Source organism: Vidua chalybeata, chromosome 4 (assembly GCF_026979565.1).
Source record: "Vidua chalybeata isolate OUT-0048 chromosome 4, bVidCha1 merged haplotype, whole genome shotgun sequence".
Classification (NCBI taxonomy): domain Eukaryota; kingdom Metazoa; phylum Chordata; class Aves; order Passeriformes; family Viduidae; genus Vidua; species Vidua chalybeata.
The window spans coordinates 1,985,701-1,999,243 of NC_071533.1; the positions used below are offsets into that span (position 1 = coordinate 1,985,701).

General features: G+C 46.0%; 1 protein-coding gene across 1 annotated transcript; it reads left to right on the forward strand.

The window, feature by feature from the left end:
* Positions 1 to 498: 498 nt before the first annotated feature.
* Positions 499 to 12,954, forward strand: NUP54 (nucleoporin 54). Its single transcript, XM_053940352.1, has 12 exons — positions 499 to 1,146; positions 4,767 to 4,850; positions 4,956 to 5,099; positions 5,723 to 5,952; positions 8,049 to 8,236; positions 8,688 to 8,884; positions 9,624 to 9,678; positions 10,246 to 10,339; positions 10,804 to 10,911; positions 11,255 to 11,374; positions 11,703 to 11,813; positions 12,144 to 12,954. Exons 1-12 carry the CDS (start codon positions 1,095 to 1,097, stop codon positions 12,270 to 12,272), a joined length of 1,512 nt encoding a protein of 503 aa, XP_053796327.1. The 5' UTR covers positions 499 to 1,094; the 3' UTR covers positions 12,273 to 12,954.
* The last annotated feature ends 589 nt before the right edge of the window (positions 12,955 to 13,543 follow it).

Genomic DNA, 13,543 nt, shown 5'->3' on the forward strand with positions numbered 1-13,543 from the left:
CTGTTTCACATCCCCTGATGAGGATTTATTGTGTCCTCCTTAAATGTAACGTGGTATTCTCTAATTGTCCTCCGGTGCTCTGTTTTGTGTCACGGTTATCTTGTCACTTGGACAGGTTGGTCAGTGGATGGCCTTACACTGTTCTTAATTACACAAAAACCTCTTTTTTTTTTTTTTTTACATCTTATGTTTTGCTAAGGTCTGTAACACAGTACATTCATCAGACTGTTACTTCCATAAGTGATACAGAGATATGATATTGATTACACCACTATTTCTGTAAGCATCACGGTGCATGCTTAAGCTGACATACATTATATTAACAAGCAGCTAAAAAGAGTTACCATTGATACTATTTCTAAATCCCTAACAACGCGCATGGGCTAATACATAAAAGCGAATCTGGTCATTCTTCACCCATGGCAGGGAGTGGAGCAAGATGGGCTTTAAGGTGCCTTTCCAACCAAGCCCTCCTGGGATTCTGTGATAGCACTGTCACCCCAAATCTTGTTTTCTGGGAAAACGCTCTGGGGACTGGCTGAGCTCTGCTTTTCACAGCATCGCGTGATGCTTTGGGTGCAGCTGCCACAGGAATGTGCCCGGAGAGGGAGACTCCACGACCTCCGTGGCCAGCTGTTCCCCCATGGAAGGAAGCTGTTCCCTCACGGATGTGGGGTGCCTGCGGGAGCGTCGCTGGGAAGAAGCTGTGTGATGTCCCTTCGCGGCTGCCCGCCAGGCCCTACAGCGGGGACACCCAAAAACGGCGGCACGGCGCTCCCGGCGTTGGGGAATCCAGGGAATGCCGCCGATCCTCGGGGAAGAGCTGCTTGGCCTTGTTCTCCTTTAGTTCCCCGAGTCCCGTGGGACATTAAGCCTCTCCCGGCGCCCCCCGCTCCCGCTGCCCGCAGTGGTGCAGCCCGCTGGCGCGCGCCGATTGCGTCGCCGCGCGTCGCCTGCGCCACCCGGAAGCGCTTTGGCGGCGGCGGCGGAAAAGCGGCGCGTGCGGCCGGTTCTCGTTTGTGGCTGGGCCCGCCGCGGGGGCCCGCACGCGCCTCCCGCGGGGGCCTCCGCTAGCCGTCCCACGATCGGCCCCCATGGCGTTCAACTTCAGCGCCACGGCGGGAGCCGGGGCCGCCAACCCAACCGGTGAGCGCGGGGGGGAGCGGGGCGGGGGGGGGGGGGGGAAGCCGAGCAGCGGGAAGCGCGTGCCCCCCGGCCAATGGGGAATCGCGGCGGCGGCCCGCGCGTGTCCCCCTCGTGCTGCCCCCACCCCCGCCAATGGGAACTGCTGAGGCCGGCAGCGCGTGCCCCCCCGCCAATGGGAACGGCCGCCGCCTCAGGGGAGCCGCGCGTGCCCCCCAGCCTATGGGGATCGTGGCCCCCTCCCCCCCCCTCACCTGCCCGCGCGTGCCCCCCCGTCCCCGCCAATGAGAACCGCGGCGGCCGCGCAGCGCGTGCCCCCCGGCCAATGAGAATCGCGGCCGCCTCAGAGGCCTCCGGCGGGTCCGGGAGTCGCTCTTGAGGCGCCTGTGAGGGAAGGAGGTGGTGCGGGTCCCTCGGACCAGCGTCTTGCTTGCAATAAATTCGTCGTTTGGACAAGATGCCCTTGGAAGTTGATTTTTGAGCAAGGTAAAAGACAGGAGTTAACTTGTAAAGTTAGACTTTTCCCCCTCTGCTTTTGTCACTGTCAGTCGTGGTGAAGTGTAAGACAGAGCTTTCCTTGCCCTCACTTAGTGAAATAATTAATTGTTCGCTCCGAACAAGTCCTTTGGACAGGACTCATCTTTGCTCTAGCTTACCTGAATTTTACTGTCTCTTTTACACACCCTCTTTGTGGCCACATCTGAAAGTAAAACATCACCTTGTGCTGCCTGTACACTGTGGCAAGGTTTATGACACTCACAGACCAATATCAGAGGGAAATCTGGGATCACACTTCAGGACTTCCCGTTGTCTGTCGAGCACAAACCTGTTTCAGCTGCATCCCAGGGGTGCTGGGTGCATCAGTAAATCCAGCAAGGCTGAGGTGCGCAGGTTTTGGCAATAGAACTTGGATAAGTCTGCCCTGGAGTAGCTGAGGCTTGTGTGGTGCCTCAGCTGCTGGAGCTGAGTTTCGTGGTTATTCTGCTGTCATGTATCTGAGCGTATTATCTGTGTGAAGATGATTTACTCTTGCCTTCCTGATAGTTTATGAATTAATTTTGCTGTTATCTGTTACACTTAAGACGAATGCAGCTGCATTGAGCAGTCTTAGGCTGTTAAAAATTACTGTTAATGTGAATATTGAATCACAGAGATATGGCTTTGAAATAAGGTGGGGAAATGCTACTTCTTTATGCGCAGTATAATTGAAAAATAATGTCTTCACAGCAGCAGTGTGTGGAGCTTTTTACTGTCCTCCTTGTGTCCAATAAATAATGTTTAATGCCAGTTAATACCTTTTACTCTTGTCTCTAACTATGCCTGTGTTGCCCATGGGGGATGGAAAAATGCTTCAGCATTTTTGCCTTTCACTCAGAACTAATGTTGCCTTGCTCTTTTTCTGCTTCCCGCTCGTCAGGATTTGGTGGGCTTGAAACTGCAAACTCCACTGCCAGTGGGTTTAATTTTGGGGGTTTCGGATTAACTGCTAATCCCGCGGTGAATTTTAATATTGGGAATTTCGGTGTTTCCACTACCTCAACTCCGCCTTTCAATTTTGGTAACAGTCTGGCGAGCGCAGGTAGATAATGCGTAAATACGTGTTCTGTGGTAAACGTCACCAGCAGGGGTCCAAGAATTACTTCCCTCACCGGGGATCTGTGTCCACTCCTAATCCTCATATCCAGTGAAGACTGGCCATGAAAGCTCTGGAAATAGAATGGGTTGGAGAGCCACAAGTTTGGAGGGGTTTTGCCTGTTAAATTCTCGAGGAATAGCTTTTGAGGAAAAATAACCCCGTAGCCAAAAGTCTTTGAAATGGGAAAGAATCCGGGTGGTCCCGAGCAATCCCAGAGCTGGTCCCTTTCCCCTGTTTCCTGACATGAGATTCTTGGACTACTGCAATCATGTTTTCATCTTCCCCCGTGTCTCCTCATCGGCCTTGCGTTGGCTGTCATGAACGCACCACACCTCAATGGTTTCTGTGCAGAAACGAATTGTATACGACCGGCACAAAGTCAGAGCCCGGCTGTGACCTGTTCCCAAAGCCACCCTGCATCCCAAAACGGCCCTGCCCCAGCTCTCCGGGGGCGCTCGTGCTCCAGGGAGGCCCGCACGGCATGGGTGCACGGGGGGTGGCTAATCCCTTTGTGGCCCCATGGAGATCCATCAGATCTGAGCCATCTGCTGGTGTCATTTCACCTCAGATATTTCCCATTCCCTATAAAAACACTGGACTGGATGGATTTCTAATGCTCGTGTTGGTGTGGAATTAGCCCGGGGGATCCCGTTGCTGCTGCTCGTATAGGAATTCAGTCCATCCCACAGTGTCATCGCTCTCTGTGTCAGCGCCCCTCATCTGTTCTGTGCACTCCAGCGGTCTCATTGGGTTTATTTGCTGTGAACACTCTTGGGCTGGATTTCTTTGGCTTCATTTGAGCTGCTCCAGAAGAGACCATGGACAGTCCATTTGATATTTAATTTGATACTTTGGTATTTAATTTGTACTCGCAGGTCCCTTTTCAAGAAAGGATGACTAAATTTGCAGTGGGTACAAAGTTACCTAAAAATGGTGTTATCTGCTGGTGCTCCAGCCAGGGTGTCCCCACTCTCTGGCAGGACTGAAACATGGGTGTTACAGGGAACAATTTCTTGTGCCCACTCACATCAAGATGTTTGCTGAGTGGAAATAAAATGCACTTGCATATCAGCTTTGATTTATGCTTTTCATTTAGTTTGTGGACAGGAGGAGTATAATAGATCTAAAGAACCTTTTTTTTTTTTTTTTGCTATTGACACGTGAGTTAGGAGAGACAGCATCTTTGTGACCAATCCTTTGTAGCAGACTGTCTTTTGTCGTTTGAGCACGTGTAAAAGCAGCATGAAACACAGAGACCTTGCTTTCCCAGACAGGTCAGTGCTCCACAGGCTGCACCTTGTGCCAGTGCCATTGGCACCACTGGAGCTCAGGCGCTCACTTAGGTCCTCTCCTGCTGGCCAGTGACTGCTTTTCCTGAAAACTTGTGGAAGGCAGACTGCTTTTGCATTCATCTTCCTATACTAGTGGTTGAATCTCCAAATGAGGTGTAACGGGGAGGATCATTGGGAAACAAGTCTTTAAAAAAAAAGGACCCTGTAGAATTTTACCTGTAAATTTTGCCTCTAAGCACAGCGACAGTGTGTATCTGGCCTCAGGCTTTTTTTTCCTGAAGTTAGGGCTGTTTGTAAAGTTCACAAAACATCAAGTTGTTTATTACACACTTAGCAGTGACATTGACCAGAAGTATTCCTGAGAAGGAATGTAAGAAATAGTACCGTTAGTTGTGTGTGTCACTAGGGAAAGCACATCCCTCTGGTAAAGGAACAAGATGTCAGTTGACTGCTGCCTTTTTGTTTGCTTTCTTGACACACCATACAAGTTCTGGCTTTGTGCTCTGTGTTTTGTCCCCCATTTCCTTGGACGATGAACTCGATCCCCACGCTCAGTGTGAACTACATGCTTGTGCCATGTGCCATCCGTCTGTCAGCACCTGTTCCCGTAACACCCGAGGCGTGCGGTCGGTTGTCGTGTTGTGCCCAGCTCCGGGGCCGTGTGCCACGGCCTGACCGCGGTCTGTGTTTGGCAGGTGCCTTCGGAGGTTTTGGGACCACCACCACCACCGCAGCACCGGCGTTCAGCTTCTCTGCTCCCACCAATACCGGCACCAGCGGTAAGGGACTGAGGGACTCACTGCCTTCAGAGCAAATCCAGGAGTGCTTTGGATTACACGGCTGCTGCGCTCTTCTTCTCAATAATTATGTACTTGTTTCCCCAGGACTCTTTGGTGCTACCCAGAACAAAGGCTTTGGATTTGGTACCAGTTTTGGCACAGGAACTACTGGAACTGGCTTGGGCAGTGGGTTGGGAACTGGGCTAGGCTTTGGAGGCTTTGGAACTCAGCAGCAGCAGCAGCAGACCAGTGAGTATGGCCTTTGGATTTACCCATCCCTTAGAAGTGAAAGCGCAAGACTGCTGTCTTCAGTTGCTGGGGTAGTGGGGCAGAAGTGTATTGGAACAGGAGGCTGTTTAACACTTAAACTCTTAAACTAGAGCTCAAGCAAGTCCCTGAGCTTCACCCTTGAGCTTCCAACAATATTTATTACCCCTTTGGTTTAATGCTGGTAGAATGTAGTTAGAGAACTGATGTTGCAGTCACAACATTACAAGAAGGGGGAGGAAAAAGGCATTGAGGATAATTTAAATGGAGCTAGATAATAAGCAGCTTCAGCCTCTGAGTCCAGTGAATATGTAACAGCCAGTCTGCCTCTCAGATTTAGATATTGAGGATGCCAGATGGTGACATGGGTCAATACATGTGTCTCGTTTTAAGAAAAAAAAAAATTCTAATGTAGCATTCAGGAACTTCTGTTGTAGATTAAGAAGACACTTAAGTAACATGATCTGATTTTAATTATTTATTCAATGTTTTTATTTTGCTTCTCAGAATATGATAAGAAGTGATGCTAGTGATAGGCAGGTTGTAGGTGATAGCATGGTCACAGTTGGTCAAGGGGTTAATTTATTTCTCTTCATCCCACCCAGCGTTAGGCACCGGGTTGTTCAATCAGCCTGCCCAGACACCCGCTCAGTCCAACCAGCTCATCAACACAGCCAGCGCCCTCTCGGCCCCGACACTGCTGGGAGATGAGAGGGACGCCATTCTGGCCAAATGGAACCAGCTCCAGGCCTTCTGGGGCACGGGCAAAGGGTACTTCAACAACAACATCGCTCCGGTGGAGTTCACGCAGGAAAATCCCTTCTGCAGGTTTAAGGTATGGCATGGTTCAGCTGCCCACAGAGGGCGCAGATGCCCTTACTCTGCTGACTCTGAGCAGCTCATGGGTGTTAAACCAGAGTTTGTCACTGGTAAGAGTATTCTGAAACAGTATTTTTCCAGGTAATCTGCACAGTTCTGATGCATACTCATTAAAAGGTTCGAAGATGCTGGAAATCTGGGTGGTGTGGAGGGACTAGATAATGAACCCAGATGTGGATCATGAAAGTAACAATTTCATGTGCTAGCATTCAGGTTAGTGTGTGTGTACTTTGAACAGACCTATGGAAATTAATTTTAATGTGTGTCTGTGTATGTTACAATAAGACAGAAACAATTAAAAATAACCTTCTTGTCTGAAAGAAACTGTGAACATTTGGAATAAGAACTTCAGGGTCTTTCCTCATTGCTTTGTCTAGATTAAAATAACCCTCTATGAACCTGGCCTGTGCCAGGTTTAAAATCTGCCAACCTTTATCCTTGCCAGTGCTCATGCTGACTCCATTCCCTGTGTGAAGTCGTCAGCAGTTCCAGATCTTGCTTCTCATGTTGACAAAGAATTTGTGGCTCTTCATCCTCCTCAAATCCTGCACCTGCTGACTGTCTTGCTAAGCCTCAGGCTTGTAAGGGGATTTGGGGCAGGCGTGGTGATACCCTCCTTCCCTGAGCTGATCCTTTGCAGTGCAAACTTTGTGTCCTGAATGTAGGTTAATACTGAATTAAGTCTAGTGTTGATTATGTACATTATGAGACTTCTGTAACATTTTTGCAGCAACTGTGCCTGCCTAACAAATGTTTGGTTTTGTTGCATCACCTTTTTCAGTGTTACCTTGAACATTTTATTGGGAATGCACCTGAAAGTTTATTTTCTTGTAAGCTGTTGTCTGAAACTGCTTTCACAGTTTCTGCGCTTTTGAAAAATTGCCCATTATAAGTTGTGTGATGCAAAATCGGTTATTTTAGAGTTTCATTTACTAAAAAGAAGAATCTTCAGGTTAGACGATGCCAGATACTAGGTTTACTCTTGTCCCTGTGACTGGAGCGTTTCTAATGCCATGAATTCACATGCCATAAGTGAAATACTGACAAGTTCCATCTGTGCCACCAGTGGAAGATGCCTGCAAAAAATAGGGGAGAAGGTGGCACAGGGATAGGAACAGAGCGTCATAAGCTATTTTGGTTATTGCCTCTGGAAACACCTGGCATCAGATAAGAAAGAAGCATTACGTGAAGGGTTCCACTTGTACACAATTCCAACTGTAGGACACATGAGAAGCATGCAGCTCCAGACCAAGAAACGCATGCTGCTAAGGTACGTGTTACAGGCTGTTGTTTGAAGGAGCACAGTGAAGTAAAATAAATCTGTTCTAGTTTGAAAATGCTGTGTTGCATAAAGAGATCGTGGAAGAGTTAGTTATTTAAAACAGAAATACCAGAGGTGTCATGTGCTTAAAAACAAATTCTTCCTTAGCTGTTGCTGTTGTGCTCCATGGCAGGATGGCTGGTTCTGCAAGGCTCACCATGGCAGGGGATCACCCTCTGCTGACAAAACCAGACTCCTGGGCACGTCCCCAACTCATTTCTCTCTTCAGCTGAACTTGCACAAAGGCAAAGGTGCAGGTCACCCACCCACATGCAGTGTCAGGGCCTCACAAAGCCCCTGCTGTCCACCCTGTCAGCAGTGCCGGCTCAGGGTGAGAGCTGATAGGCAAGAGGAGGTGAAAGCTGCCACTCTGCTTTTGCTTGTAATAAAGTCTGATCCTCTGGTTCCATTTGCAATTTGGAAAAAGAGTCACGTTGTAAAATGTTACTGATTGCTGTGAGCTCTGCTGTGTTAGCAACACCCCTGATGTGAAAAGGATACTTAGGAACTTGTGAAAATCCAGACTGTTTCAAAAGCTGCTGTACTGATGGCCGTGTGAGAGATTGATTTAAAGGGGATTGATTTTATGCTTGTGCAGCTCTGAATAAATTGTGAGTTAACTTTTGAACCAGTTGCTCTAAAAATGGAGGGATTTAGCCCCTTCCCTTCATGCCACAAGGATATGAGTTTGCTAAGTAACATACCTTCATTTTTCATTTGTTCCTTGGCAGGCTGTGGGTTACAGTTTAATGCCCAACAACAAAGATGAAGATGGCCTCGTGGTCTTGGTGTTTAACAGAAAAGAAGCAGATATTCGAAGCCAGCAGCAGCAGCTCGTAGAATCACTACACAAAATTTTGGGAGGAAACCAGACCCTCACTGTCAATGTCGAAGGTGTTAAAACGATGCCTGATGACCAGTACGTGAAATTCCCACAGGCTTGCCCGTTTATATTGCATGTTAGAAAGGGTTGGTGCCTAAGTCTGCTGTCTCCCCTTCTCCTTGATTTTAGAACTGTTCATCCTAAGTTTGATTTGTATCTCTTATTCCTTCGTATAGTTGTTCGTACGGCATTAAGTCCAGTACCTTTCCAGAGATTTTAGGTTATTCTTAATGTAGTACTGCTATCACCATAGAATATGGTTGGTAAAACTGGGGAGAGCAGAGAATGTAATGGTATTTACAGCTTTTTTCTCTCTCCTTTGCTGCATTAAACCCTGCAGCTACTGGTACTTTACATCTCACTAAGCCAAAGGAAGTTAAAAGTCAGCTGGGAGAAGTGATAGCTTGGATTTTGGGTGGTTTTGTATTGTGTTAGCTCCTTTGTGCTGCTGGCCTTTTCCTGACGTTTCGCATTTTGCCTCGCTTAGGACAGAAGTGATCATTTACATTGTGGAGCGCTCGCCCAACGGCACCTCGAGGAGAGTTCCCGCAACGACCCTCTACGCCCACTTTGAGCAAGCCAACATCAAATCATCCCTGCAGCAGCTGGGGGTCAGCCTGTCCATGGCCAGGACAGAGCTGTCCCCGGCACAAGTCAAGCAGCTCCTGCAGAACCCTCCTGCTGGTGCGTGGGCTGGGCCTTTTGGGCTCTCCAGGAGAAAAGCTGGTGTCGGCCTGCTGGAAAACACCTGTGAAAAGAATAAGAAAAAAAGAAAAGTTAGAAATCCTGTACTCACTTGGTAGTTTTCAGATGGCTCTCTTAGCTTGCCTATGTGGCCACAGACAGCTTTGCACATATAGCTTTGTTTTAGAGTAGTTAAGGGCTTTTCATGTCATTTGATTAGCTGTCTTACCTTTGTGTCTAAAGCTTTTATATATGTCCATGTTTAGGATATGAAAGGTCGTGAACTAAGTCTGGATTGGAAAAGGCATTGGACCTAGTCTTGCAAAAAAGTCAGAGCTAACTCCTACTGGGATTATTTTGCCAACTGATGTGGTACTTCGATCACTTAGTTACTGATTTTTTAAAATATTTGTTTGTTTCACACAATAAGCGACTTTAAAAGGACAGATGACCGAAATGTGGCATATAGTGGGAGCAGTAGGAATTTCTGCCTTTAAAGTATGGATTATCCAATGGGAGCACCTATGGGTTATTCCTTTTCCCTGCTTTCAGACTAGTGCTTGACAGCCCTTGGATCTGAATTTACTGCCCCTGCTCAGGACCAGGACTTTTAAAGAACTACCCTACTTTAATTAACCATAATTTGTGCATTTGGGTTAGCATAGTTCAATGGGTTTGTGTATTGCACCTCATTTTTTCCTGGTTAGCAGCTATAACATCTCTTTTTTTTTTTTTTCAGGTGTTGATCCAATTATATGGGAACAAGCCAAAGTTGATAATCCTGATCCTGATAAGTAAGTCAAATAGTCTGTCCAAGTATTGAAATATTGCAACAAGGCTTGGACAGGGGAGAAAGAGATAATAATTGCATGGTACCCTTCAGTTAACTTGCAAGAAAGTTCTCAAGTACAACTTGGCCACGTGCTGATCCCCTTGAAACCAGTGAAGATTACTGGAAGTGCCTGTCTTAATCCCTTTACCCATTTAGGTGCTTAGGAGCTGTCAGGATAAAGAGTCTTACTTAGGTTCCTTGGAGATGTGGTGTCCTCCATTACATGGATTAGTTATTGTGAATTATTTTTTGCAGCCGTTGTGTTTTTTTCTCTTTCTTGCGGAAGGTGCTGCACATTTGTACCCTCCAGTAGTTACAGATAAATTGGGCTGCTTTCTTTATGAAAAAGGAACAGGTTATTGGGAATAGTGAGGACTCTAGACCTTAGCAAAAGAAGATGTAGTTATGTATTAATTTATAAAAGATCAACATAATCTGTGACTTTATATTAGATTCTGTTCATAATTATTAACCCTTACCATGCATCCAGTATAAAAACATGTTGTAAGAAATATTTGTGTTCTCCTAGACTTATTCCTGTGCCAATGGTGGGTTTCAAGGAACTGCTGAGAAGATTGAAGGTCCAGGATCAGATGACCAAACAGCATCAAACTCGATTAGATGTAAGGTTGCTCATCTTCATCATGACTTGCTGTTGACAAAGGATGTGCTGTTAACTGCACCTGCGTGTTCAAAACAGAAATGTGAACCATGTTCTTAATATATCCCTTAAATAGATCTTTGCCCAAAAACTGAACAGAGTGGTTGGGCTTTCATTTGTTTCAGGTTCAAAATTACTGTTTTGTTACAGGCTAATCCACACCAGCTCCATTAAGTTGTATTGGCACGGACTTTTAACTTTGGGCAACCAATTTTCCAATGCCTTCTGAAAATCCCAGTTGTGTATGAAAATAAACACAAAGCTGAACAGTAGAGGTAGAAGAAAGCTTTCTAAAATCATCTGGGTCAAAGATACCAAGTTGCTGAGTGGTGTAGTGTTGTGATGCTCCCGGTTTTAAATCAGGCCTACCGTGTTCTGTTATCAAAAACTTCTCTGGCTTCCAATTGACTCCCATCTCCTCTGCAGATAATATCAGAAGATATCAGTGAGCTGCAGAAAAACCAAACGACAACTATGGCAAAAATTGCACAGTACAAAAGGAAACTGATGGCGCTTTCGCACAGAACTTTGCAGGTAACAATCTAAGTCCTTTGACACAGTCTAGTGCCACAAGCAGTCTCAGAGGGAAGAAGAACCTGTTCCATCTTCAGTGTTGAAAATTATTCTGACTTCAGCTAACAGGTGTTCATTTAAGTACCAGGCAGAGCTGTCAGGGAAAGGTCAGATCTGCCATACTTGGGTACCTTCTGTCTCACCCAAAACTACAGGACTGCCCTGAGGTCTTAGAGCAGCAGACTAAATGCCACAACAAATCCAGTGAGAAACAGGCTGAAGGAAGGACAAAAAGATGTAGATGGGCTGGTGGGGAGAGGGATGGGCCAAGTGTTCTAATGAACTTCAAAGGCTTCTTTTGTAGGTGCTAATAAAGCAGGAGATCCAAAGGAAAAGTGGTTATGCCATTCAAGCAGATGAGGAGCAGCTTCGCGTACAGTTGGACACAATTCAGTGTGAACTTAATGCACCCACGCAGTTCAAGGTGAGTGGCTGACAGAGTTTGGCTAACACCTCTGGGGTTTCCTCACTGAAAACATGTCAGTTTTCCGCATGTCTGCTGCTTGTGGAAGGCTTTCAGTCTGGCAGTGTGATAGGTTGTAGCATCATGCTCTTTGCTGAATAGCCAGTAGGTGTTCCAGTAGTTTTGAGTTCTTGGAAATAATGGAGTTGCTTACCCTTCACATGTCTTCCAGAACATCTAAAAATTGAATGAGCAGCTTTCAGCCCTGGAGACTCAAGGAATGGTAGATGCTGAAGCTGTACCAGCTGTAAATGAGTTGTGTTTGATTGAAGCCTGTTTCTCTTCCCAGGGCAGGCTGAATGAGCTCATGTCCCAGATCAGGATGCAGAACCACTTTGGAGCAGTGCGGGCTGAAGAGCGCTATTACATAGATGCAGACCTCTTAAGGGAAATCAAGCAAGTAAGCGTTACTGGGTAGAACCCTGGCCTACTCTTTGAACTTGATAATTTAAGCCAGACACACACTGACTGGATCTAGAATGCCATGTTCTTGCCTTGTTTGATTAAGTCATCTTTATAATTGATCTCAGTGCTAGGGCACCAAGCTATTGTACAAAACCACTCAGTGGAGATAGGCTGTTTCCAGAAAATGCTGTTATTCCTTCCTCAAATAAATGATGCCAGGATTATCAATGTTCCAATGCCACCAGTCATGACACTTTTGAGAAATATTACCCAATAAGTCTGTGAAGCTGAACAATACTCACACTGGTTTGTGAACTATCTGCAGCACCTGAAGCAGCAGCAAGAAGGGCTGAGTCACCTAATCAGCATCATCAAGGATGACTTGGAGGACATCAAGCTAATAGAACACGGGCTGAATGAGAGCATTCCCATCCGAGGGGGAGTCTTCAGTTGACTGGTGGAGGTTTACACAGAACGTGGTAGTGGAGTTCATGGCTCACCTTCCAAGGCTAAAACTGTTGAGGTAAAATAAAATACATATCTTGTAGGAGCAAAATGGTATTTTGTCTGTTACTTTTAGAATTAGGAAAGCCTCTTCTAAGCTTTTAAAATTGACCTTTGGAAGGTTTCTATTTTATAAAGCTGTATATGCTTTAACAAAAGAAGGAAAACTGAATCTGTTCAGATACCATTTTACTATAAAACTATATGTACTATTGTACATTTTTTCCTTTTTTCTTCTTTTTTTACAACAGCATTGTCCTAAAAAATGCAGTGCTGAGGGGATTGTTTCACTAATGACTCGTGGAAAGCTTAGCCTGCTTCCATGTTTCTGTTAGAACAATCAAGTAGCACCATTGTGTAAACAGCTAACTTAAATCATTACAGAGATGTTTGTCGCTGTAACTATGTTGTTCTCTGCAATACCAGTTGATTACTGGGACAAGCTACAGAAAGTTCATGTTTCCAGTTTCTGTCCTTCCTTTGGACTGCAAGGATCTAATGGTTATGTTTTGATCACTTTATATATATGAATTATACAAAGCTTTGCTGCCCCTCTAAGTAACAATGTGTCTGGACGTTGTCTTCTGCCTTTTTTTAAATTGCCCAAGAGTAATAAATTCAGTCTGACTTTGTAATAAGTGGTGTGGTGTTGGCTCTCAGTGACATCAACAAAGCAGTGATGCTGCTCACAGCTCCAGGTAAGCACACTTCACTCTGCTCCAGGTGCTGCGAGGTAACAAGCTGTCAAACCCAGTGCCACAGAGCTGCTTGGCAGCCTCAGTCCCCAAACCAAAATGAAAGGTGTGGCCCCTAGATCCTACCTGGCAGCAAGGGCTGCAGAGCAGCTACCTACTCACCCCATGCCGTGGACGGAGACCTGCTTTTCCCCTCAGTACCAAAGTCACTGAAAATAACTGAAACAAAAAACAGTGATCTCTGCAGTGGGAGTTTGTACAGCAGAAACAAACATGGAAGAGGCAAAATAATTTTGTTCATTACCCATCAGAATTAATTCCATTCATTAAATTTGAAGGATGGAAAGACAGAAATACAGCTGCAAATGATGGGAGACCTGTATTGTGCATTTGAGAGTGTTTGTGGAAGCATGATTCCATTACAATTGAAAAAGCCTACGTGGAACTCTAGTTAAGGGGGAACATGATTAGTCCAACCTATGCTTTTGGAAGCATAGTTCCAGTTAATAAACTGTCTGCTTTGGGC